The sequence below is a fragment of the Borostomias antarcticus genome, assembly GCF_949987555.1.
Source record: "Borostomias antarcticus genome assembly, chromosome: 7".
NCBI lineage: Eukaryota > Metazoa > Chordata > Actinopteri > Stomiiformes > Stomiidae > Borostomias > Borostomias antarcticus.
In genome coordinates this window covers 20,738,564-20,762,658 of record NC_140240.1, presented here as the reverse complement: position 1 = coordinate 20,762,658, position 24,095 = coordinate 20,738,564, and the positions used below count along the sequence as shown (strand labels likewise).

General features: G+C 42.1%; 1 protein-coding gene across 1 annotated transcript in view; it reads right to left on the bottom strand.

Annotated features, from left to right (window-relative positions):
- Positions 1–3,786: 3,786 nt before the first annotated feature.
- Positions 3,787–24,095, bottom strand: part of LOC311311029 (signal-induced proliferation-associated 1-like protein 2) — a 107,106-nt gene continuing 86,797 nt past the window's right edge. Inside the window, exons 18-22 of the mRNA XM_084440643.1 lie at positions 17,353–17,484; positions 7,567–7,620; positions 6,744–6,861; positions 6,084–6,165; positions 3,787–5,629 (exon numbers count right to left, since the gene is read on the bottom strand). Of these exons, the coding sequence (XP_084296769.1) occupies positions 5,483–5,629; positions 6,084–6,165; positions 6,744–6,861; positions 7,567–7,620; positions 17,353–17,484 (533 nt within the window). The 3' untranslated portion in view covers positions 3,787–5,482. The remainder of the gene's footprint in view (positions 5,630–6,083; positions 6,166–6,743; positions 6,862–7,566; positions 7,621–17,352; positions 17,485–24,095) is intronic.

Genomic DNA, 24,095 nt, shown 5'->3' with positions numbered 1-24,095 from the left:
CAGGTGCGGGAGGCAGACAGATTTCTGTTGGAGGCGGTGCAGGGGAGTGGAGGCGGGATTTTCAAACTTTAGGGTGACGTCAACAAAGGGAAAAACGTCACGAATTTGGAGTATTTTTACCCCGAGTCAAATTGGACTGAAAATGTTACGCTTCCAGTTTCTCAAAAACGACAAAACGGATATATTTAATGTTTTTATTGTGTTTCTTCAATGTCCTATTGTGCAAATAGCACGTTCAAACTCAAAAAAAGTGAAAATTACCATGTTAATCCTTTAAGGCTGGTGTGATGTGTGCCCTTCGTCTAGTCTTAGTGAGGACTCGTGCTGCAGCATTCTCTATCATTTGTAGCTTAGAGATTGCTTTCTTTGGTAGGCCTGATAGTAGAGCATTGCAGTAGTCCAGCCTGCTTGTGATGAAAGAATGCATTAATCTTTCGGTGTCAGCCTGAGAGAGAAAGGGTTGCACCTTGGCAATGTTCCTTAGGTGGTAAAAAGATGTCTTTGTAATATTCTTGATGTGGTTTTCGAAATTAATCTGAGTCAAGTATGACACCTAGGTTTTTAGCCTGGCAATTGGTGTCAATTTCCAGAGTTTTTAAGTGTGCTGATAGTTTCTCTCTTTCAGCTTTTTCTCCAATGATCAATACTTCTGTTTTGTCCTGGTTTAGTTGGAGGAAATTGTGACATCCATACATTTATATCCGTAATACACTTGACAAGGCAGTCAACCAAGCTGTAGTTACTGGGTGTTACAGAAATATAAAGTTGGGTATCATCTGCGTAGCTATGGTAGCTAATGTTGTGCCTCCTGATGACACTGCCAAGGGGCAGCATGTACAGGCTGAAGAGTAGAGGTCCTAGGATCAATCCTTGGGGCACCCCACAGGTCATAGGGATCTTTCCTGAGCTATGTTCACCGAGGGCAACGAAGAAATCACGACCGGTTAGATAGGTCCTAAGCCAATTTAGGACTGGACCAGAGAAGCCAACCCACTTCTCCAGTCTTTTGATGAGGATTGCATGATCTATGGTATCAAAGGCTGCACTCAGGTCCAGGAGGACGAGAACAGAGAGCTCTTGGAGTCAGCATTAATTCTGAGGTCATTTACAACTTTGACTAATACCGTCTCTGTGCTATGATGGGCACGAAAGCCGGACTGGAAAAGGTCAAGGGTCAACTTGTAGCTAGGAAATCATTAATCTGTTTGAAAACAAATTTTTCCAGAATTTTACTCAAAAAGGGAAGGTTGGAGATTGGTCTAAAATTGCTAAGAACTGAAGTGTCTAAGTTGTTTTTCTTCAGCACGGGTCTCACCAAAGCAGTTTTAAGTATTGGTGGGAAGACACCTGTAGATAGGGAGTCATTAACAATGGATAAAATGTCATAGGATACAGAGTCAAAAATAGTTTTGAAAAAATTGGTGGGGATGGGATCCAGCAGGCATGTGGAGGATTTGAGTTTGGATACTACTTTTCTCAACATTTCTGTGTCCATCAGTGTAAACAAGCTCATATGTCCATTACATGGAGGGAGAGGAACTGTGAACGGGATGCATGGCCTTTCCTGGGTGATATTCCTCCTAATATTCATAATCTTATCTCTGAAGTAAGCTGCAAATTCCTCACATTTGGAGGTAGAGAGCAAGTTATCAGATGTTTTATGGCAGGGTTTATTAGGCTATCAATTGTTGAGAAGAGCACTCTTGAATTATTTTGGTTGATAGATATCAATTTTGAGAAGTGGTCTTTCCTTGCATTTCTTATTGCTTTATTAAAGGCAGAGAGATGTTCTTTGAGAATATCATGGTGGACCTGTAGCTTGGTTTTTCGCCATATACGCTCAGATCTTCTGCAGGTTCTCTTTAGTTGATTTGTTTCCTCATTTCGCCATGGAGCTTTATGATTGGCTGTGATCCTTTTCAGTTTAATAGGTGCTACAGAATCCAAGGCTGCCCTTACTCTGGTGTTAAAGGTGGTTGCTAAGTCTTCAATAGTTCCTAACGGCCCCACTTCTGGAGTTGATAAATTGTTTGTGGTCATTATTTCTCTAAAACTATCGGCTACTGCGGAGGTAAGATAACGTTTCTTGATAAAGCGCCCAGTACTACTTTTGACTTTAGGAACCAATGCAGTGAAGAAGATACAGAAATGGTCAGAGAGAGCGAGGTCAAGGGTGTGGCCGCGGTTGTGGGTTGGCTCAGTGATATGTTGGGTAAAATCCATGGAGTTTAGGAGGTTGATAAAGTCCCTGGCTTTCGAGTCCGCCTCAGTGTCCACGTGTATGTTGAAATCTCCAATGATGATAATCTTATAATTTGTATGGATGATGGACAGGAGTTCTGAAAATTCTGTAGAGAAGGCAGGGCATTGTTTGGGAAGCCTATACATGGTTACTGCCAGAACTGGGGGCTGGCATTTTAAGACAATAGCGTGGTATTCAAAAGAGGTAAAATCATCAAAGGAGATGGTCCTGCAGCTGAGGGCATCTGTAGCTATGGTGGCTGTCCCTCCACCTTTTTTCCCGCTTCTGATAGATTGAAAAAAGCTGTAGTTAGGAGGAGAGGCTTCAATGAGGGCTGCTGGTCCATTTATATTTAGCCAGGTTTCAGTTAGGAACATACAGTCTAATTTACGTTCACATATAAGATCATTAATGAGAAAAGTTTTGCTTGGTAGGGACCTGACATTCAGGATCGCCATTGAAATAGCTTCCGGAGAAAAGTGCTGGCTCGCCTGACTAGTAGGCCTGGATGGTATATTCACTGGAACGGATATCAGGTTTTTCATATTAGATCCACCTGATTGTTTCCTTATGGTAATCGGGGTGCGACGGGAGATAATTCGCTGAATGGCATATTCAGGTGGGCAAAAATTTCTTTATAGAAATATAAACGTCGCTATGCCAGGTCTCGGTGAGGGGCAGGGAATCCAGGTCTATGGTGATGGAGCGCTGGTGAGATGGAGCTGGTGTAGCCCGAACCGTGGGTACAGGAGGTTTATGTTTGGCAGTAGGGTGGTTGAGACGGGTCGGGCTTACCCCACATCAGACGCTGGATGATCTCCAGTTCAGAATATTATACTTGAAAGTCTCTTTCAAGCTCTTTTAATCAGATAAAAGATAAGTGACACTCGTGGACAAGTGCAGTCTTTTGGAAGGCCCAGTGAGATTAATTGAAGTTGACGACACCAAGCTTCACAGTGTACTAAGACACTTTGATACAGGGGCTGAGACTAGAGATGGAGAAACTGAGTTTCTGTCAGAGAGTGTGATGATATCCAATACTCTGAACAACATGGTGCACTTACAGTACCAAGCAATGAGCGGCATTGTTGATTGTTTCACCAACTCTACCAGCCAGAACTAAAAACAGAACCTTTTTCTACCACAGGGACAACCGAATAATAAGTAACCTTGTTTAGACAGAGATACCATAGATATATACTGTAACAGTCTTTTGCATTCCATTTTTTAAGACCACAATGATCATTGTGATGATTTGGATTGTGATGGGTATGAAGGTGGCAAGTGTTCACACCCACTGGTACAGTAGCAGTAGGTCTAAATGTGATGTCAATTAAAGGAAAACCAAACAAGAGAAAATAATACTCCCAAGTAATAATATTATCACGTAAACTATGATGAAAACAGATAAATAGAGAGGACACTGGTGAGAATGAAATGACTCAGTCGAGCAAGGTTGTTTTCCAACATCCTACATTTATAAAAAAAAAAAAAAAAAAGCAAACCTTTTTTTGTCCCATCATTACCAAAACATTTTACAAAGAAAGAAAGAAAGGCATACAAAACAACACGCTGTCCTCTAGCAGCTTCCAAATGTTGGACTTCCCAGAAATAACCCCCTCTAATATGTATATATATTTATATCTTTATCTCGCCAGCTATACACATATTTGAGCTATTCATCTTTTTAGTGCAGAAAGGAACAAAATACTGTTGTTAAAATAAACAATTTAGGGGGCTACAGTATCTAGGTTTAAATAAGAGTGTTAAATACAAGACAATGTTTCTGAAGTACTGTACAAAGACCATCAAACACATTTTGGCATTGATACAAATTAAAAAAGAAGTGGTTTTCTAGACTTAGGTTCCCTTGGGTACATTGTGTTCTGGGTCAACTGCATACAAATAGGATTCTCCGTGGCAACATGAAAACAAGTACAGTAACAACTTTAAGCCAAAGGCATACTGCATTAGTGATGATTAATCATCATCATAATACACAAAGTGACAATATTAAAACTTACCAATTATAACTCTGGATCTCCTTACTAAGAAAATCATAATGCTTAACCTGCTTATGACATGATTTATGACACCTAATTATGCAATCTGTTTTACCTAGCTTGTAGTTAGGTGTCACCCAGAAATCAACAACTTCCTGTTCGACAATTCTGGTGATCTATGGACAAGGTGTGAGGGTAGAAAAAGGAGGCGCCATAACAACAATAAAATAGATTATAGATATTAACACCACTGGTTAAGTCAGGCACATATTGTCCCTGCAAAAATAAATATGTCCTAATAAGTCCAATACAACCACATCTCGACCACACCATCAACCAGTGCTAACCATAAATAACAGTTTTGTGACTATCACCATATCACCATATTTAATGCAAGGACTTTTTTTCTTCTTTTTTTTGTTTTACAGTAGAGAACTTACAAAAATTGACAGTACAAGAATGGATGTTATTCCAACAGAAAGGTCCTTAAAGCACCATGGCTAGGTCCTGGTCTACAGTGCAGTGATACTGTATCTTACGGGGGAAGAACACCAGCAGAATAATGTTGAAGTTGAATAATATATAATTTTTTTTTATTCAACCAATCAATGTGACATTTGCCCTATCTGGCAAAGAATATGATTACACATAAGTTACATTCATTAGTTTTAATTCACTTGTTCCTTCTTAAAGATGCAAATAGCCCAAAGCATGAGGTCTGTACATTCTTCCTTTCCTCTCCATAGTATTCCATAAACTCCCTTTAGTTTCGCTCTGTGCTAACCACGTGTCATGAGTTTGTCATGTCATCGCAGGAGTGTTAGCAGTGACTATTACTAACTCACCAATAAACAATAAATTAGCGTTTCAGCTAACGATTCATGATGTTATGAATAAACTAGCATTTCAGCTAATGATTCAGGATGTTATAAATGAATTAATGTTTCAACTAACAATTCATGATGTCATAAATGAACTAGTGTTTCAGCTAACGATTCATGATGTGTTTTTTTGCTTTCAAACCACAGCTAGTTGCATTTGCATGGCAGTTCACTGCTTCTCTCTCTCTCAAAACAAAGACTATTAGCATCGGCTTTCAAAATATACAAAACTAAGAATACCGCGGACATGGACTCTGGCTCAGATAGTGTGGTGAAAGCCATGTCACAGTAGCCTACGTGTCTGTCTGTCTGTCTGTCTGTCTGTCTGTGTGTGTGTGTGTGTGATGTTGTCTAGCTCAGGGCTTCTTGTCCACCGAGTGAAGGAACCAGTCTGTGAACTTCCTGAGCTGGGCAGCTGCCGTCTGGCTCTCCTCGTGTAGACGCTGGTTGTCCTGACGCAAGTGTTGGACCTGCTCCTGCAGCATGGCCTTGTCCTCTTGCTCCTGCGGAGACGGCGCGCGCACACAAACACACGGGTTAGTCTTTGTGTCTAGAGACTATTGCATTACGACGGTATTTTAGGCTACAACAGCTGTGTGAGGCACACACTGCAAATTGCACACGTTGCAGTTTGAACACGCAACGCGCCACATGAATGGAAGGAATTCTGAAATGTTTTTTTTAAATGTGAAATGCGAATTCTGTACCAAATAATCTCAGCATGTCTTACACCTCAACAAATTAGACCACTCACATTTTCCCCATTACATTTGACATTAATGGCGTATACAAAACCGACAGCGTTGGTATTAAGTTATACAGACGTCCTTTTGAAGGCCTGCAGGCGTCCGCCTGGGTTGGGAGTGTTGCCTCAGCATCAGACTTCTACGTCTCCAGCGTTGCTGTGTGCAGTTGGGTTCAGTGAATCATGGACACGCGCCAGGGAGATAACATTACCTTTCTGAGGTCGTACTGAAGCTGCATGAGGATCTCTTCCAGCTGGTTGACTTTGCCGGTGAGCAGAGCAGGAGAGCTTTCCCTACACAAGGAGAGAGAGAGAGAGATGAAGGAGGAAGGGAGAGAGAGGAAGAGAGAGAGAGGGAGAGAGAAAGGGAGACAGAGAGGGAGAGACAGACAGAGAGAGGGAGGAGGAAGGAAGAGAGGGAGAGAGAGACAGAGGGAGGGAGAGAGAGGGGGAGAGGGAGGGGAGAGAGGGAGAGAGAGAGGCAGGGCCAGAGAGAGAGGGAGGGAAACAGAGTGACAGAGAGAGAGACGGACAGACAGGGTTTTTTAAGACACTCAAAATCACAAGCATCAGTGTGACCTTTAACAATGACATGGCTTTTTGAGCGGTCGATAGGTGATGTGTCAGTACTATTATGAGTCCTGAAATGGAATCTCAACAGAAATAAATACTATCTAGTTTCACTGTCGGTTATTCTGTGCAATAATGCTTCTTGGTGTATACAGTGCGTAGCAGTGTGGTACATACTGTACATTCATAAGACCTTTTCATGAAACTTTTATTTGTTTGCTAACCCCTCATTTCTATTGATCTGTTCCATTGCAAATAATTTGACGCACTTTGTTGAGAAACTCAAATTTGCAGTAACCTACCCTGCCCCCAGGGCGGCGCTCTCGGCCGCAGCTGCTCGCCTACTCAGCTCCTGGGAAAGCTCCAGAGCCTGCTGGGCCTGCTCCGCATCCGTCATGGAGCACAGCGACGTCTGGTCCGCTACGACACAAGACATACAAAGAGAAGCTGTTATTACGTTGTTACAGTGTTATTTCTGTTCAGTTGTAAATACACGTGCAAGCACACGCACATATAGTACGTACACACACACACACACACACACACGATGCACAAAACCGACTTGAGTGCAGAGTCGCAAATACCTTAAGACACAAATATGCACACACCTCTCTCTCACACACGCACGAGTGCTCAAACATAGTACGCTGAAGTAGCTACAGATTAGTAGAGTCACAGAAGACAGTGAGTGAGGTGAGTTTAGAGTCAGATGACAGAGCTTAGAGGCAGAGATGACAGTGATTTTAGAGGCAGATGACTGAGTTTAGAGGCAGATGACTGAGTTTAGAGGCAGAAGACAGCGTGAAGTGAGTTTCGAGGCGCTAGCGGCAGTGACATCAGCAGGCAGCTACAGTAGGAGAGGTAGAGCTTCTAGCAGATGGTACGCAGTCAGCAGAATCAGAATTGTAGTCGTGACGGTAAAACTACGGTACTGTAGCTGTTAGCACTGAACGTAACAGTGCAAGGAACAAGGTGAGAAAGCTGAAGTAGTTTGAGAAGACAGGAAGTAGCAAATGCTACTGAGACAGCAGCGAGGTAGAAACAGCCTCATTGGTGGCTCGAGGTAGAAAGTTGAATATCGTTTGAAACACCAAATGCACTCCGGGAATTAAATGTTTCAGTCACCTAGAGGGTCTTTATTTAGACACAAGCGACTGGCCTCCTTGTCTAGCTCCAGACCTGAACGAGGAGAAAAGACAACTTTTATTAACAGATTCAGCCTTTCAGAGGAAATACTACAGTATTAAACCACCGCATGTAACTTTAGCGTTACGAGCCATTAGCCACGAGCTAGCAAGGGAGGGGAAACTCCACCTGCCTGGGTAAATTCTGTGTGCTTCACATTTACTGTAGGCCTACGTGTTGTGGGTTCGGGTGCGCCCACGCGCCCAAATGAGATCATGGAGGAATAGTCCCGCATTGCTGACTGAATCTCAGCATGCGCACAGCAATTGCTTTAATTACACAAGCGCCACAGCGGTAGTCTGGTTGGGAGAATGCGGAAGTCCCCGTTCACTTCAATGTAAAAAAAATTGCTATGAAAATACCACTTGAAGCAAATATTAAAAATAACAGGCAGGACACACTATCTGAATTACACACTCATCCTCACCGGACTGTTTTTCACTGCCGTTGTTTTTCGCGTTTTGAAATACATGCAAGTGATTGAGCGATCGTGACAGTTGGCTGCGTTAACATCCATCTATTTCCAAACGTGAAAACAATGGCAGCAAGGACTCGCTTTGAACCAGTTGTGGCCACGCCTAAGGGAGGAGGCACCCTCAGCTCCAAGCTATTTTTTTAATGCTCTGGTGTTGACCCAAAACCAAATTAAATAACATGAATACGTATTATAATTGCAGTAGCAGAGACTACAAAGACACGGCTTTCACAGAGGAGCTCAATCACTTATCCCTTTCGATTAACCATAGCAATATAAGTATGTTCTATAAAATTTGAGATACTGCAGCTTTAAAACAGTACTATAAATGTAGTTCCAAAGACTCCAAAAGCCAATGTCAGTAAGGAAGGTTAGGAGTGGAGAGCGTTAGAATTCCTCCCGTTTGGAGAGGTTTGTACTAGGGTTGCAAATTTCAAGGAATTTCATTAATTAATAACTGTTAACCTTAACAAACAATAGTCGATTAATTGATAAGAACGTCCCACACTGGACTGCGCTTTGCTCGCTTCATTTTTGTGTCTTCTTCCGCTGTCGTTGAAATTTCCCGGCATCTCAATTAGCCTTCACTACATGGCGTGGCGTCTTCAGGTGCAGTCAGACGTAAAATAATAATAAGAACGTAAAAAACAGTTCTGTACCATTAACAAGCAGTTAATCGAGTAATCAAATCTTACTTGAGTAAATTCTTATCGGCGATAGTCGATTAACTGTTAACATCCCTAGTTTGTATCAGGCCTTTTCTCGTGGGCACAGCTAGTGGTACACACCATTTTATTTTATTTTACAGGTAATGTCATTATGATTACAAATCACTAGCACTATAGAGACGTGTTCAGTTGAGACAGTGCATGTCCAGGCAGAGAGGAGGTCCTACAGAAACACAGGAGTGCGATGAAATTGTTTTGGTCATTTACTTTACTTAGGGTTCGCTATCCAAACACTAAGTAGGAAATAAGTCCACCTGGTATACTATGCTATATGAAGTATATAGTGAAATCTGTCCACCTGGTATACTGTGTTATGAACTATATTGTGAAATCATTCCACCTGGTATATTGTGTTATGAAATATATAGTGAAATCAGTCCACCTGGTATATTGTGTTATGGAATATATAGTGAAATCAGTCCACCTGGTATATTATATTATGCACATTGTACTGTATATCAGACATATAATTTATTTAATTTGTGATAAGCAACTAGCATCCAAGCCTCCAGAATGAATCTGACCTGAACAGTTTAAATAGATTGATATCAACTGCTCTCTTCTATTTTCTATTTTCAAATATCCAGGATGTACTATGAATGTACGGAGCTTCAACACAGTCACAGACACTTTCTCAGCTGGTAAACAGAGTGCAGGTATGGACGGTTGCAAATGAGAGTGAGAAATCAATTTCACGCGGTTATGGCCTCAATGTTGGTGAGGTTACAGGTATGGCCTCAGTGTTGGTGAGGTTACAGGTATGGCCTCAGTGTTGGTGAGGTTACAGGTATTGCCTCAGTGTTGGTGAGGTTACAGGTATGGCCTCAGTGTTGGTGAGGTTACAGGTATGGCCTCAGTGTTGGTGAGGTTACAGGTATGGCCTGTGTTGGTGAGGTTACAGTTATGCCCTGAGGCTTGGTGAGGTTACAGTAGAAGCAGCCTGATAAACACAGCACAGCGGAGTCTGGTTACCTTCTAGAAAAAGCGCACAGGACAATTCTGAATGGAGAGAAAAATGAGAAAGGGAGAGCATTTGAACCTCCTGACTTGTTAGAAAGATGCTCACCCTTGCTGTTTTAGCGGGTCAAATCTGACCCATGATTTAACTCTGCCCAAAACACTCCAAAAACAATTTGTACCCCATAACTAACTTACAGTATTATGCATTCATAACCATACAGTAATGCATGCCGTACTATCAACAGCCACTATTCTCTGCCTGGGTCATATTTGATCCATAACACCACAGATACCTTCAGAATTGACTAAAATAGTGATAATTGGTTTTGTTGTGTTTATATAGCTTTTTTTAATATTACGCTTTTTTTTCCAATAAAAAACAAAACAATATGGTATTCATCACATTATCTTAATTTGAAACGGTGGGTCGCAGGTGACCCTAACACTATCAGAGGGTTAAGAAGTCCGAAGGGCCTGGCAGACACCTGTGGCCAGATGACCATTTGGACATATCCATTTTGGAAGCCCGAGAATTAGGGAGGAAATTGGGGTCAAGCGCAGAGTGGGAGGGGCAGTTCCCTCCACCTGCTGTTAGGCCTGGCCACGCTCTAACAGTTTGGAGAGGCGATGGGACTTTGGAAGGCAGAGATTCAGAGAAAAGAGAGGGATGGAGAAAAGAGAGAAGAGAAAGGGAAGAGAGAGACAAGAGAGGACATCCTCCAAGATAGCACAGGGTCTGACTGGTGTTGGCTTTGGGGGGGTGGACTGCAGCTGTGAAGATTTCACCCATGATTACACCACTCTCTCTGCCACTTCCCTGTCCCCCCCTCTGTAAATGACCACTCTGTGTTTTAATTGTCAGACACAGATTGTCGTTGACAGTAAATCACAGACAAGGTGATGGTGACACTAGAAAACAAGGGGGGAGGAAGAGGACAGAGAGACAGAAGGAGAGAGAGAGAGAGAGAGAGAGAGAGAGAGAGAGACAATAACACTTCTTGTGATGTTTGCTTTGGCAATGTAAACGTATATTTCCCATGCAAATAAAGCCCTTTGAATTGAATTGAGAGAGAGAGAGAGAGAGAGAGAGAGAGTGATAATCCCTTTCCTGAAGCACCTACACAACATTGTGCTCAGGCAACTCAAACAGCATTCCAACAATGGACCTCATTCCTGAACGCAGTTAAGAAGTTAAGAAGAAATTTCTTCTTAACTCCACTTACGAAGTTCCAGGGACAATTCTGGCATTCCTGAATGGTTTCTTATCTCGGATTTGTTCTTATCTAAGAACAGGATTTAAGAACGCGGAAATGCAGTCGTAGGTAGGCCAGATTGGAGTGCGCCCGTTCGCAAGGGCTGAATTTATGAGAAATCCGAGGTGATTGCGTTCACATCAATTCTACAGACATCCTAGGCTTGAAATAATAATAATAAATACGAGAATATTTGTATAATTTCCAATTACGTTTCATTTATAGTCATGATTCTACGAGGCATCTTGGCTAAAATAAATAAAAGCCCTACACAGACACTGCAAATGGCAGTGAATGAATAAATAAGCACAAAACTCAGTCGCTATACTCAGACTCAGCACAACAGCACCTTATATTCTATAGTCGTCAGAATGGACACATCTACATTCTGTAAATAAACGTGAATATCCATAACTACGATATAGGCCTACATAATATAGATAGGGCATATCAGGATCCACAAGTAGCCTACTCTTGCATTTAACTAAACTGTACACTTTAATCATCTGCTCTCAGCACGTCCCATCCCTTTCATGTAGGCTATATATTTAGCATTTTGTATTAAAAGTTCATATAGGCCCTACCGTCTTGTTTTCTATAGTTATTTTGTATAGTTTTTTCCACCTTGCTTAAGCTTAGTGTGCACGTTATAAGAGCCAGCGGAGAAACATCTCACTGCTCATTTTACTGGTATGTTGCATGTGACGAATAAAACGTCGAATTTGCACGTGACCTTGAACATCAATTGGGCATGTCAATTGGGAACGTCTCAACTTTTTCCGCTCTGTCTGGGGATTCTGTGTGCACACGACCCTGTAGTAGGGGCGTTTGTGTATGCAAATTCAGGTGTACGAGAACGCACATTCAACTTAAGAAGGGGAGCACAGCTGAGAACACTTTGGCGGTTTAAGAACACATTTCCACGTGTTCATGAATCCGGCGGGGATCTTTCTTAGGGTTGGTCTTACGAAGTTCGTAAAAAGACATTTAAGAAGACACTTAAGAAAATGTTCAGGAATGAGGACCATTGTATTGTTATATCAAAATGGAAGGGTTACAGACCAAAGCTTATTATTGTGAGACACTTATAAACAAGTATTTTCCTTACATTAAATTTGTCGTATTAAATCAAAGACTAAAACCTGGTTGGTCATTAAGATAGTGAGGGATTGCTCCAGTGTATAACGGCCCCCTCCCCACCCCTCCCAGCTCCTGGGATGCTAATGTGTTCTAGCATGCATGTTTTCAGAGAGAGACACTAGAACTACAACAAAACTACAACCACACGACCACTCTGAGAACTACAACCACACGATCGTTCTGAGAACTACAACCACTCGACCTCTCTGAGAACTACAACCACATGACCAGCTAGTACTGTAGTTAGCACCCCCACCACTCTCAGAACCAGTATTGCCACCCGGGGACTGCTTTGCCTCCCCCACCGAATGCAAGTGCCAAAATAAATCACAAGGAGACATCTGGAGCCTTCCTTACACCAGAACCCACACGCTGCACTGTGCCAGCTAACCAGAATCGCCAACTTCCTCAGGACATGGTTAAAATGCATTAAAAATAGGCTATAATTGCCTAAGACAAAGTGTGTGAGCAAGGTGCAATTACAGCATGAGGTGCCGTTTAGTCATTTTGCAATGTAGTTCCTTGCTGTGCTCGCATAGTGATAATGACTTTACTTCTCATTTTTGCAAAATACGCCCCCCCCCCCTCTCTCTCTCTCTCTTTGGTTTCCAATTATCACCGTGAGGTAGTCTGGCTTGAAGCAGACAGAGAAAACAGGAGAAAGACAGTTGGATCAAACGTCATTCAGTTCAAGTACAACCAGTACTCAGAGAATGATTTCAGCCTCGACTTAGATTAGCTAGGAAAAGATAAGCTAGGGACAATGATTCCACTTTTGGACAGAGATAAATCTTAAATGGGCTTTTCATACTTTGAAATACCTAAATTGAATGAAAAGGAATGGGCGAGCAATAATTATCCATTACTGTGGATAATAAGGATGCTATGTTATTTTTATTTGTAATGCGCCCCATCATCAAAATTTTACATCAGCCCGGGGAAAACAAAAGAAGGGAAACAGCAATAACAACAGTCAGACAATCAATCAAACAGACACAGCTTCAAGGTTATTATAGACTTCTGGAGATCTCCAATTATAATACACTGAGTTAATGCGCAGAGAGAACATTATGCTGAAACAATTTGTTGTCAAGAATATGTTCCTGACAACGTTGCAGTCATACTGCAGTCATACTGCAACGTCAGGAACATACTGCAATGTTGTCAGGAACATACTCTTGACAACCAAATAGCATCTCCAAGTAATGTCCTAGGCCGTGTCCGAATGTCCATACTACATGCTGCATACTATATAGTACATACTGCAACTTGCATAATACATGCAATTTAGTACATACTAATCCACGAAAACATGTTTAGTATGCAAGATAAATGTAGCATGCTACTCGAGTCATCCAGTGAAAGTGACGGGCTCCGGCTAGCATACGGTTCATGTTAAACTTACAACAATATTGAGCTAGCCAGGCATTTGAGTTGGTCATCCAACAGGCTCGATCCTCACCTTTCTGTATAATCCAAACTGTGGAATGGCTGTGATAATAATCCACAAAATGTTCTTCCTTTGCCTCGTTTAGCACCAGCTGCAACACTCTCCTCCAAATTCATTCTCTCCGTTAGCAGGGCTAACGTTGCACTCAGTAGCTTGCAGGACTTAAAAACGAAATTATTTTTAAATCGGTTCGCTCCGAGCAGAACCAGCATATTTAACGTTTCCGTTCTCGTGTTCCGCCACCAAAATAGCGTTCCTGAACCGGTTAAGAACGAAAAATAACGTTCTGTTCATCGTTCCGGGGGTGTTAGCCTATTAATGGTGCGTTCGTTTGTGGTCGGAGGTGGCAAGTCGCAAGTGGCAAAATACCTACCTCCGACCTGTGTGCATTCGAGCTATATACCATTATATCACAGTTACCTAGTTATATCTAGTGCATTCGAGCAACTGGGGGCTGAGAAACATATCCGAATTTGCGACGAGGAAGTGCGAGTTCATGCAGTGTTTTATTTAATAATTCCTAGTAGCAAGTCGCAATTTGCCACCTCCCAGTTATAAACGAATGCACCATAAGACTCTATAGGCCTACAGTATTTCTTGAAAGGTAGGTTAGAACCTAATCAACAAGTCTAGGGTTGTGGTGGCCTTATTGCCAACAATATTAGCCTTGGTGATGTGTGCTGTAGTGTAGCCTTGTTGATTATTTTACAAGAAATACGCAACATTAGTCCCATTCCTATGCCCTTAATCCACACCGTAAACTATGCACAGGTCTATCTTAAGTCATCATCATAGCTCATCCTTTTTAAAATATTTTCTTGTACTGTTGCTGCAAGCTATTTTATTCTGCGCCTGTAGGCCTACTGTTTGTTTTTATTTCGTTTTATGTTATTTATAAATAATTAGTCACCTCATTCATTCATCTGCGCAATCCCTATTGTTTATGCTGCGTTCCTTTTGTATGGGAGCTCCGGATTTGGCGCCTATACGCCTAATACGTAGCCTATCGTCTGGCATCCGCGGTCTTTAATATTATAGTAATTTAACTTATGCTATTCAATGATCAGGGTTGCACGGCACATTGTCACTAAAGTGTGCTCATATTAATTAATGTAGCCTAATCATTTGGTTTGTGAAAGTCAAGACGTGACGGAAATCTGTGCAACAATAGGCTATGACTAGATTCCAAGAGGCGCGCTCGCTTTCACAGCCTAATTGCCGAGTAGAACTCTGAAGGAGGCAGACCTTTAAATTCGCAAAACATAGGTTTATGCATACTAGTATACATCCAAGCAACTGTCACAAAGTACTCCGTGTTTTAAATAGCCAAACCATACTTGGAGCGAGATGCGCAACGAGTGAAAATTGGCTTCCGCTGAATGTTGGTTATAAAGATAGAGGAACTTTATTGCAGACACGCAGGTCCATATAAAACATTATATTTGCACAGTAGGCTATTATTTCTTTCACTTTATTATTTGCATCATTCTTTGTGGACCAATGTTGGAATAAATTTGCCTTCGAACGTTATTGCCCACTCTGACATCCGCGGTCTTTATGTGAAATCTAGTTTTAGCCTACTGAAACATTACAGGCTATAGGCTAGCCTACTCTTCTTCAATTAAACAAAATTAATCACATTGATATCTTTGCTAAGTAATAAGCTGTAAGGACAGGCTGAACTACTGTTTTGCACTGGCAAACAAAGGAGAGTGTGTGTGACAGCCCTGCGCAACGCGTGCAAATTGGCTGCCGCTGAGTGGTTGGGAAACATCAAGAATAGTCATGCATCTTAACTTGCAGAGTTTGAGAAACATCCTCAATTTTTCTAAATAGCACTTGTTGTAGAAACTTGGGAATCCTGTTTTTAGACTAGTCATGTAATCGGTTACAAAACCACCGTCTAGTCGTCAGTGAACATAGTCGCTGCGCACATCCCGGTCTGAACTAGGCTAGTGTGTGTTGTTGTAATATCTAAATCTCTTCATTTCGCTAAGCAAGCATTTAAGATCCTGACTGTGAAATAACAGATTTAGGGGCCTAGGCTACATTACAAAAACAGGACAAGATGTAGGCTACAAATTTAATAAATTTAATTTAGCCTATTCGGCCATAAAAGGCTCAGCTTTCTTCTTTTTTAAAATAATTTTTAAGTTATATAGGCCTACTACAAAGAACGAAAAAATAAGGTTATTAACCGGTTTTAAAGATTAACGTTTCTGTTCTGGAACAATTAAAGACCATTTCGTTTTCGTTCCTGTTTCTGTTCCTCGTAAAATACCGTTCGTTTTCGTTTTTCGTTTCAGTTCCTTGAACCCGTTCGGAGCCTTGGTAGCTTGTGCTTATTATTATTATTATTGGGGTTGGTGTGAAGCTTGTGCAATAAATGGGGGAGTTAGCCCTTGGATTGTTATGCTTAAATGATGCTAGTCAGCTAATTCCCAAGCTTGTTTGATAACGTTATTCAGACATAACGTAGGCTGCCTGGTACAGTCCACTAACCAGTTGCTGGTTAGCTATGAGAGGCAGGATCCCAGCCGACCGTTGCATCCCCCCAACCCGCAACGGATGGTTATCAACTGGGCTGGGACTCCGCCTCTCATCGCTAACCAGCAACTGAGCCAATTGAGCTAAAGATAGTTAGCTTGCTCGATCGTAAATTACTCAAACTGAATAAATATGACACCGATAAGCACACCGATGCCAATAGTTAGCTTAATTTTGATGTAACTAAGACAGCTGCTAAAAAAGAAAGTTTTTCCGACGACAGATTTAGCTATAATGTCCACGAACATTTATGCCAGGTTGGCGAATTACTGTCGCCTCAACTTCCACCAATTTTAACAAACCGGAAACTGTACGGTGACGTGCCGCGTTTCACTCAAATCGCCATATTGTTTCCGGAATATCATCCTCTCGATGCCTGCTACATTTTTGGGGTAATTTTGGGAATATGAAGTACATACTATATAGTACGCCAGATGTAGCAGGGACAATCCTGATGTACCATGCTGCATCTGGCGTACTATATAGTATGTACAGTACTACATACATAGTATGGACATTCGGACACGGCCCCGCTCATGGAAAAGCAGTTCTTGTTAAACGGGCGATCATCAACACTGGCAACACAAAAAGGACCATCAGGCAATAAATTAATCAATCAACCAATCAATCAATCAATCAATCAACAAGCATTCATTTCACGTCATACAGTTTTAAGGTTATAATAGTTTTGCTTTTTCATTAGTTTTTAAAGCGGTTTTACTAGTTCAGTTTTTATTTTTTGAAAATGTTTAGTTTTAGTTTAGTTTTTGAGTTTCAATATTAGTTTTAGTTTTTTTCCTTCTGCGCTAGCCTCGTGAGACTATCCTGATCTCGCAAGCTCACGTTGTTTCACTCCGTGGGAAACAAACCATCTGGCGCATATCAGGTTACTTCTGCGCATGGGCACAGCTAATAAAAAATGGAGGATAGATTTCATATCCACCAAAAATACTAGGCTTGTGTATGAAATGAAAAAGACTGAAACTAAATACATTTTCCTCTATAATTTTATTTCATTTTAGTTAGTTTTGTAAACACACAATACAGCTTTAGTTAGTTATCATTTTTTGTAAAGCCTAGTTTTGAATTTTATTTCAGTTATTATTATATTTCAACTATTATGTTTTATACTATAATAACCTTGTGCAGTATCAGGCGAATTGTTAGGCTCACCTTCGAAAGCTCGCGCGGCGTCCACCAGATGAGACCAGTCCAGGCCGGAGGTGGCATCCGGGAGGGGAATCAGGCTCCCATCAGCCATTTTGGCCCGCTCGGCCAGTGAGCCGTCAGAGAACCACAGCTCATCTGTGGAGACAGGTCCTTTCAGGTCAGTGACATTAGCTCCCCAACAATGTCTGAAGAAAATCAACCGACTGCGTTCTCTCACTCCTTCTATCCTTCTCTTCCTCACGTCTACAGACAACAACAGTATTAGTTCACACCAGTTATCCACTCCAGATCTGAGCTAAGTTCACACCATCCACTTCAGACTAACTTGAGCTAAATCCAGACTAACCTGGGCTAACTTCACACCATACACTCCAGACTAATCTGGGCTAAATGCACATCAGCCATCCACTCCAGACTATCCTGGACTAAATTCACACCATCCACTCCAGACTAACCTGGGTTAAATGCACATCAACCATCCAATCCAGACTAACCTGGGCTAAATTCACATCAGCACTCCACTCCAGACTAACCTGGGCTAAATTCACACGGATGTTTGGAGATCACTGCAACTGCACTGTCTGAGGCATCAATCAAATGTACTTTGTTGGACAACATTAAACGTTCTCTGAATTATAAAACACTGATTATCCTTAAATGATGACTATTTAAGGATGATACAGTGCATATAATATTGCAATAGTCATGCATACGTTGTATAAGATCACTACTACTGTAGTTGTCTTGTGTGTGTGGGGAGTAAACATTAAGGTTGATGAATTAAGCTGGTATATCAAAATGATTTCAATAGAAATGGAAGATGAGTGTAATCCACACAAAGCTAATTCTCGTCACTGCCTTCGTATTAGTAAGACGATGCTTACAATTGTCTATAGATTTATACTGGCAAGACATGAGGGAAAGAATGAGTGAAACAATTGCACTCAAATGGCAGGCGCGTTGCCAAGAACCCAGCTGCTTTCATACCCCATGTCGGAGTCTGCTGCAGTCTACAGTCCTGCTACCGAAAAGCTGATAAAATGAGCAAAAATGGGCATGGAGAAATGAACAGGACCTTCTCTTGGCCAGACAAACCATTAACCTGAGTTGAGGGATCATCAAGCTCGGGGTCAGAGTTTGGGGAAGATACGTTCAGTGGTTTTTCACAGTTTCATCTTCAATTTGGCTACCTGACCCTGAGCAATCTTCAATTAGAGCTTGCCAAGCTAAGAGTGATTTGAATAAGAAATGCACCATCTTTTTCTTTCTTTCTTTCTTTCTTTCTTTCTTTCTTTCTTTCTTTCTTTCTTTCTTTCTTTCTTTCTTTCTTTCTTTCTTTCTTTCTTTCTTTCTTCTAAAGCCTTGGGATAACGAGCGGCCAGCGACAGCTGGAAGTTTAATAACCCGTTAAAATATTTGGTCTCTTTTTCCAAACTTCAAACAGGATCGCCACGGTTTAGATTTAGAAATGGAGTGAAAGCCTTCGAGGATCACGTTCGCACAGGTGCTCGTCGTTAAGAATGGTCCTACACCTCAATGCTCCTCAGGAAACCGCAGCTCTTTTTGTGTGAGGTTGACACCAATTTAGTATCAGCGCACACTCGCCTCATGAAGTGGGAACAGAAAGACCGTGGTTTCCACGTTTTATGAGCAACCCCTGTAATATGAGGCACAAGTGTGGTTTGGGCGTATGCATTCACTATAGCGATGAGGTCACAGTTAGCTATTACAGATCTACAGTTTGTCATTCAGAAGGGCTTTCCATGTGAAACTCCAGCAGTTTCTACACCATTTCCTTGGTAACAGCCCTCCAGAACTGTTTTAAGCCCTGTTCACATACAAGATTCGCAATGAGACTGATTGCAACGTGCAACCACCTGCAACAGTAACCCAAAACTGTGCTTTGCAACATTCTAAAACCGAACTATTCACACCAAAGCAACGAGCGGAGACCGTTTACCGTTTCCATAACAACGGCTCTTGTCACTGAACCTATTTCCTTATCCAGCTAACCGTTATTTTGTATCAATTAGCTCTACTGTTATATGCTGTTATATCTACTGTTAAATGCTATTATATTTTGCCCGCATTTGTTTAGTCTATTCCGCAATCGGCTGCATTTTCTGTTCTAAAATCAATGTAGCCTACAGTAGCCTCTCGTTAACGTGAACTAGCCGTTACTGGTTACTAACCGGTAGCCTACTAGCCCTCGCATGAACCCAGAGAGCCTGACATATTGTTGTGTACACGCTCGTGCAAGCACACGGGCACAAATTGTTCAGTCGCTGATTGGTTAGAAAATCCTAACAATGGCCCTGATATTATGTGACGTTCTAAAACTTGTTGCTTGCAATTGGACAAGTCGAATCTCTTGAGACTCAATCAGCCGGCTTCAGCTGACCTGTGACGGGGTAATTCACACCGCTGCAATTTTCCTCTGCAACATTCTAAAACGGTTTCGGCGCATTGCGAATCCTGTATGTGAACTGGGCTTTAGAGTCGCACACTGACCTAAAGGACTGACATCGTAACGTGTGTTCATTCATAATTGAATGCTTTACAGTTGTTATCGGTTGTTTAAACCATGTGTATTAAACCAGGGTTCACACAGCCGATAACCTACATAATCAAAACACCAACATTTTTTTTTGTGCAAAACTTGAGTACAAACATAATCCAATTGAAAATACACTTCCTGTAAAAACAAAAAACACTCCCTACTAACACAGTACGTAAAACTGACGGGACACATTGGTGTAATTGTGGTAACTTTGCGACGTCACCAGCAGCGGACCTAGCTGACACCTAGCTGACACTTGCCTTTTCAGTCGCAAAATAACCAAAATAGCCGTCCTCAAGTACACTGTAAGGGAACGTAGCCGCCACTGCTGCTTAAATCCGTAACTACGATGTAATTAAATAACGTGACAATGTGGTTACATCACAGTCCCAATCTGACTTTATTGGAAATGTGTCACAGTGGGTCAGAACATTTGTAAATTACTTAGGTTTTAAAATAAATTTTGAAGTCATACAGTTACTGTACAGAATTGTAATAATGAGGAGAAATCCTGCATGTCTGTTTTGTGTGTAATTTCTCATTTACAGTTAATATTAACACTAAAGATTTGCAGTCTAGGCCTAATAAAAATAATGATAAAAAATATGCCTATGAATAAACTCCTAATTTTGCAACCTAAATGTGAGCAATGAACGCTGAGCAGTGAACGTAGAATGCAAGGCATTGGGCTACTTTCTTAGGTGACACAATTGAAGAACTAGACAAACAAGTTACACACTCTGGTACAGTAGGTGGCTGTATGCACATTAAAGTTGTTTGCGATCCGCCACTAAACCCAGCGAAGAAGAAGAAGAACGAGGACGGGTAAACTTCCGCCCCGTTTGAAACAGAAGCGATTGAGAAAGACCAACACGCTGTCTTTATCTCCGCGACAACACAGATCCTGTAAGTATCTCAATTTCAATGTATACATTAGTATGTATACATACATACTATGTATTTTGGTATCGTCCCAGATAAAACACCAACGTTATGTGCAAGCTACCCTTTTGTAATGATTATCTATATGGAGATGCTCTCTTTCCAATGTTAGCTAACTAGCTAGCCAGCTAACGTGATTAGCCTTTTTCTGTACATCATGGCTAGCTAAGTAGCCTACGTAAAATTACTCTCGCAATTATTGTTATAACTAGCTTTTGTGTAATTGTAGCTTAAATTATAATGTTGGCTTGGCAACTTGAGAATATTTCAGTTGTGTACACTATAACTTTGGTGAAGTGTTGTCGTGGGCCATTGTTTCCTAATTACGGGCAATGGTGGAGTCTTCTCAAGTCTAGCAGGCTCGCGCGAGCTCCTGCGCGTTCGTACTGTTTCATCGCTTGGAATAAAATGGGATAATTAGCTTACTCATTGATTTCGCATTAACCCACGACACCGTTAGTATGTGTTTGTTTTTAGGCATTCATTTTTCCGAAGTAAACGTTAACAGAATACTAGAAGCCCCAACAACGGAGCTAGGCTAGCTAGCAGGATTTGTTATAGCAGCCATCTTGGCTCATTTGGTTACAGCAGCCATCTTGGTGGATTTCATGTTACTCTTAACTGTTGAAATGGTTGCTCATGCTGTCAAACGGGTAAAGAATTGTGTACTACGTTTTCACTCACATACAAATCCAAATTTTGCATAATAGGTACTCATGATGTGGACTACTAATATAGTGTCTTGCAAAATCTATTTATTTATTGAGTGTGAAGGGTGGTAGACATGTTGCCCTGTTCCTCTAAACGTGTCAGAAATCACGTGGTCCTGTGGAGTGTTCATGTCAGCCAACGAGAGGGTCACCCACCCACTCTCTCTCTCTCTCCCTCTCTCCCCTCCCATGCTCTCAGTTGCCAACCTCCCAGTTCTTGTTTGAACTGAGCAAGAAGCAGGTGAGCGGGACAGGAAGAGGCGCTAAGACGGGGACAGGCGTGGCCAGGGGCAGTCCTGGGACAGCACCACAGGCTCTGTGAGTCTTGTTCAGTTGAATGCCCTCATGAGTATTAACAGAAGAGCACCATATACATATGCACACATACACTCTAACATGTCGCTCTCTCCTCAGCTCAGCCCAATGGTCTCTGATGGTTCTGTCTGGCCAGCCCTTAGGTGGAGAAACACCTGATCATCAATAAAGGCAGGCACACGTAAGTACAAATGCACATACGTTTCCATAGACGGGATAAACAAATGGGGATATTGATATTGAGTTAATGTTAGCGGTAGACATGTGAGATTCATAAGACGCATCACTGACGCCAGTGACGCCACAATATCAGGGAAATTGAGCAATTGCTTCCCTGTAGTGCAAACTTGCAAGATTCGCTCAGTTATTAACCCTTCTTGCCTTTTTTGTTCTTGGTTTTCTCTCTCCTCCTTCCTCTCTGTGCAGTTCTCCTGTGTGCTGAGCCGCTATCCCATGTATTGCCACTGCTGACAGGGTAGAGCTCAGCCCCATGCAGAAGTGAGTGATGAGGAGAGGGAAGATCATTTTCCCGTTTTTTTCCCCTCCAGTTTTAGGAACCGTCTCAAGAATGTGTTCCCCACTTTTATGCCTTTAAATCAGGGTTGGAGTAAGGTGTGTGGCCATGGCCATGAACACCAGTAGAGGAGGGAACCAAGTGTCTCATTCTCTCTCCACAGTTGTGTGGTTGTAACCCCCCACTAGCTACATATTCATTCAATCTTTATTTAACCTCGTGAATCAATTGAGAGTAAGCTCTCATTTACAATGACGTATAATCACTCTATATTTGAACTTGTACTACAGGTGAGATAATCCTTTTTAATGGTCTCTCTCATTCGCTCTCCTAGCTGTGATGTTAGAGTTGTGCAAGACTTGGGTGTTCTCCTGCTCTGAGTGCCCATTCTCCTATACCTCCCAGATCTACCTCCACAAGCACATCAAGAGCAACCTTGGCGAAGGTGTTTGAGCAGCTGTCATCAATGGATTAACTCCCAAGACACAAGGAAGAGACAGCGCAACACACGCTATGACTCCAGTGACGAAGGTAATATAATAAAGTGCATTCAACAGTCCCAAAAGAGTACTACTTGAGTTGACTAATCTGAGCTAATTTACCTCTACAATATGTTCCAGTGCCCAGGCAGCCGGTCGGCAGAACTCAGACCAGACCAGCTATGCCAGGTGTCAGAGCCGGAAGGCCTGCTCTGCCAGTTATCAATGCAGGTATCCATGCATGTTTGTGTTGGTGAAATGTCTATGCATATTTGCACACTTAGTTAACTCAGGACTTTCTGAAGACTCATGTACTCAGTTCACTAATTCGCTCATCTCACATCTCACTACTCGGCAGTAGATATTCATCGCCCGGGTCCTTTGAGCCAAGGCGCTGTGAGCCCAGGCCCTTCAGCCCTTCAGACGTCCAGGCACGAGCAGCATGCATCAGCGATTAGCACCCCGGCCAGACCAGGTCAGGGTCTGACATGTCTCATGTCGAGTTGATTCTTCCCCTTATGCCAGAATCACTACGCCGCCAGCACCATAGTTTCCTGCTCATCCCTTTATCCTCTGGTTTTCAGGTAGTTCTCTGATGCCATCGCCTGTGAGACCAACAGCTCCAGCAGTGTTGCCATCAAGCTCTGCAGATGCTGGTATGCTGAATTTTGTGAACTACTTCATGCTGCATGTAGGGATATACTTTGAGCTGAATATCCATTATGGGACCGTACAATTACTTATAGCCACATCTGTGTTTAATATCCAGACTTCCAGAGGATGATGTGTCAGCAGTTCTCCAGCGTCATGCAGAGTCTGAGGGAGATGGCACAGACAATGATGAGGCTGGAGCAGAGACTGTCCGGCGAGTCTGCAGACAGCTATCGGGGAGCAGTACTGGATGACCTGCACCCTGCTCAAACGGAGGAGGAGCTGCTGGTCTTGGAGGAGCAGCTGAAGGACAAGGATCATCAAAGGAAGATGGTGAGTAACTTCAGGGCAGAACTTTGTTCCTTATTTTTGCAGGGAAGTGTTAAGGAAATGTAAAAGTAAATGATTGTCTTTATGTTTTGCAGACACGATATCTGAGTTCCATTGGCGGCAAAGATCTGCCAGATGTGGTCCGGCGGGTGCTGTCAGCCATTGCCATACACAGAGTGTGTCTACAGCGTCCATGGGAAGAGGGGGAAGAAGCCTCTGAAGAATATGACCCTCTACAATGTCAT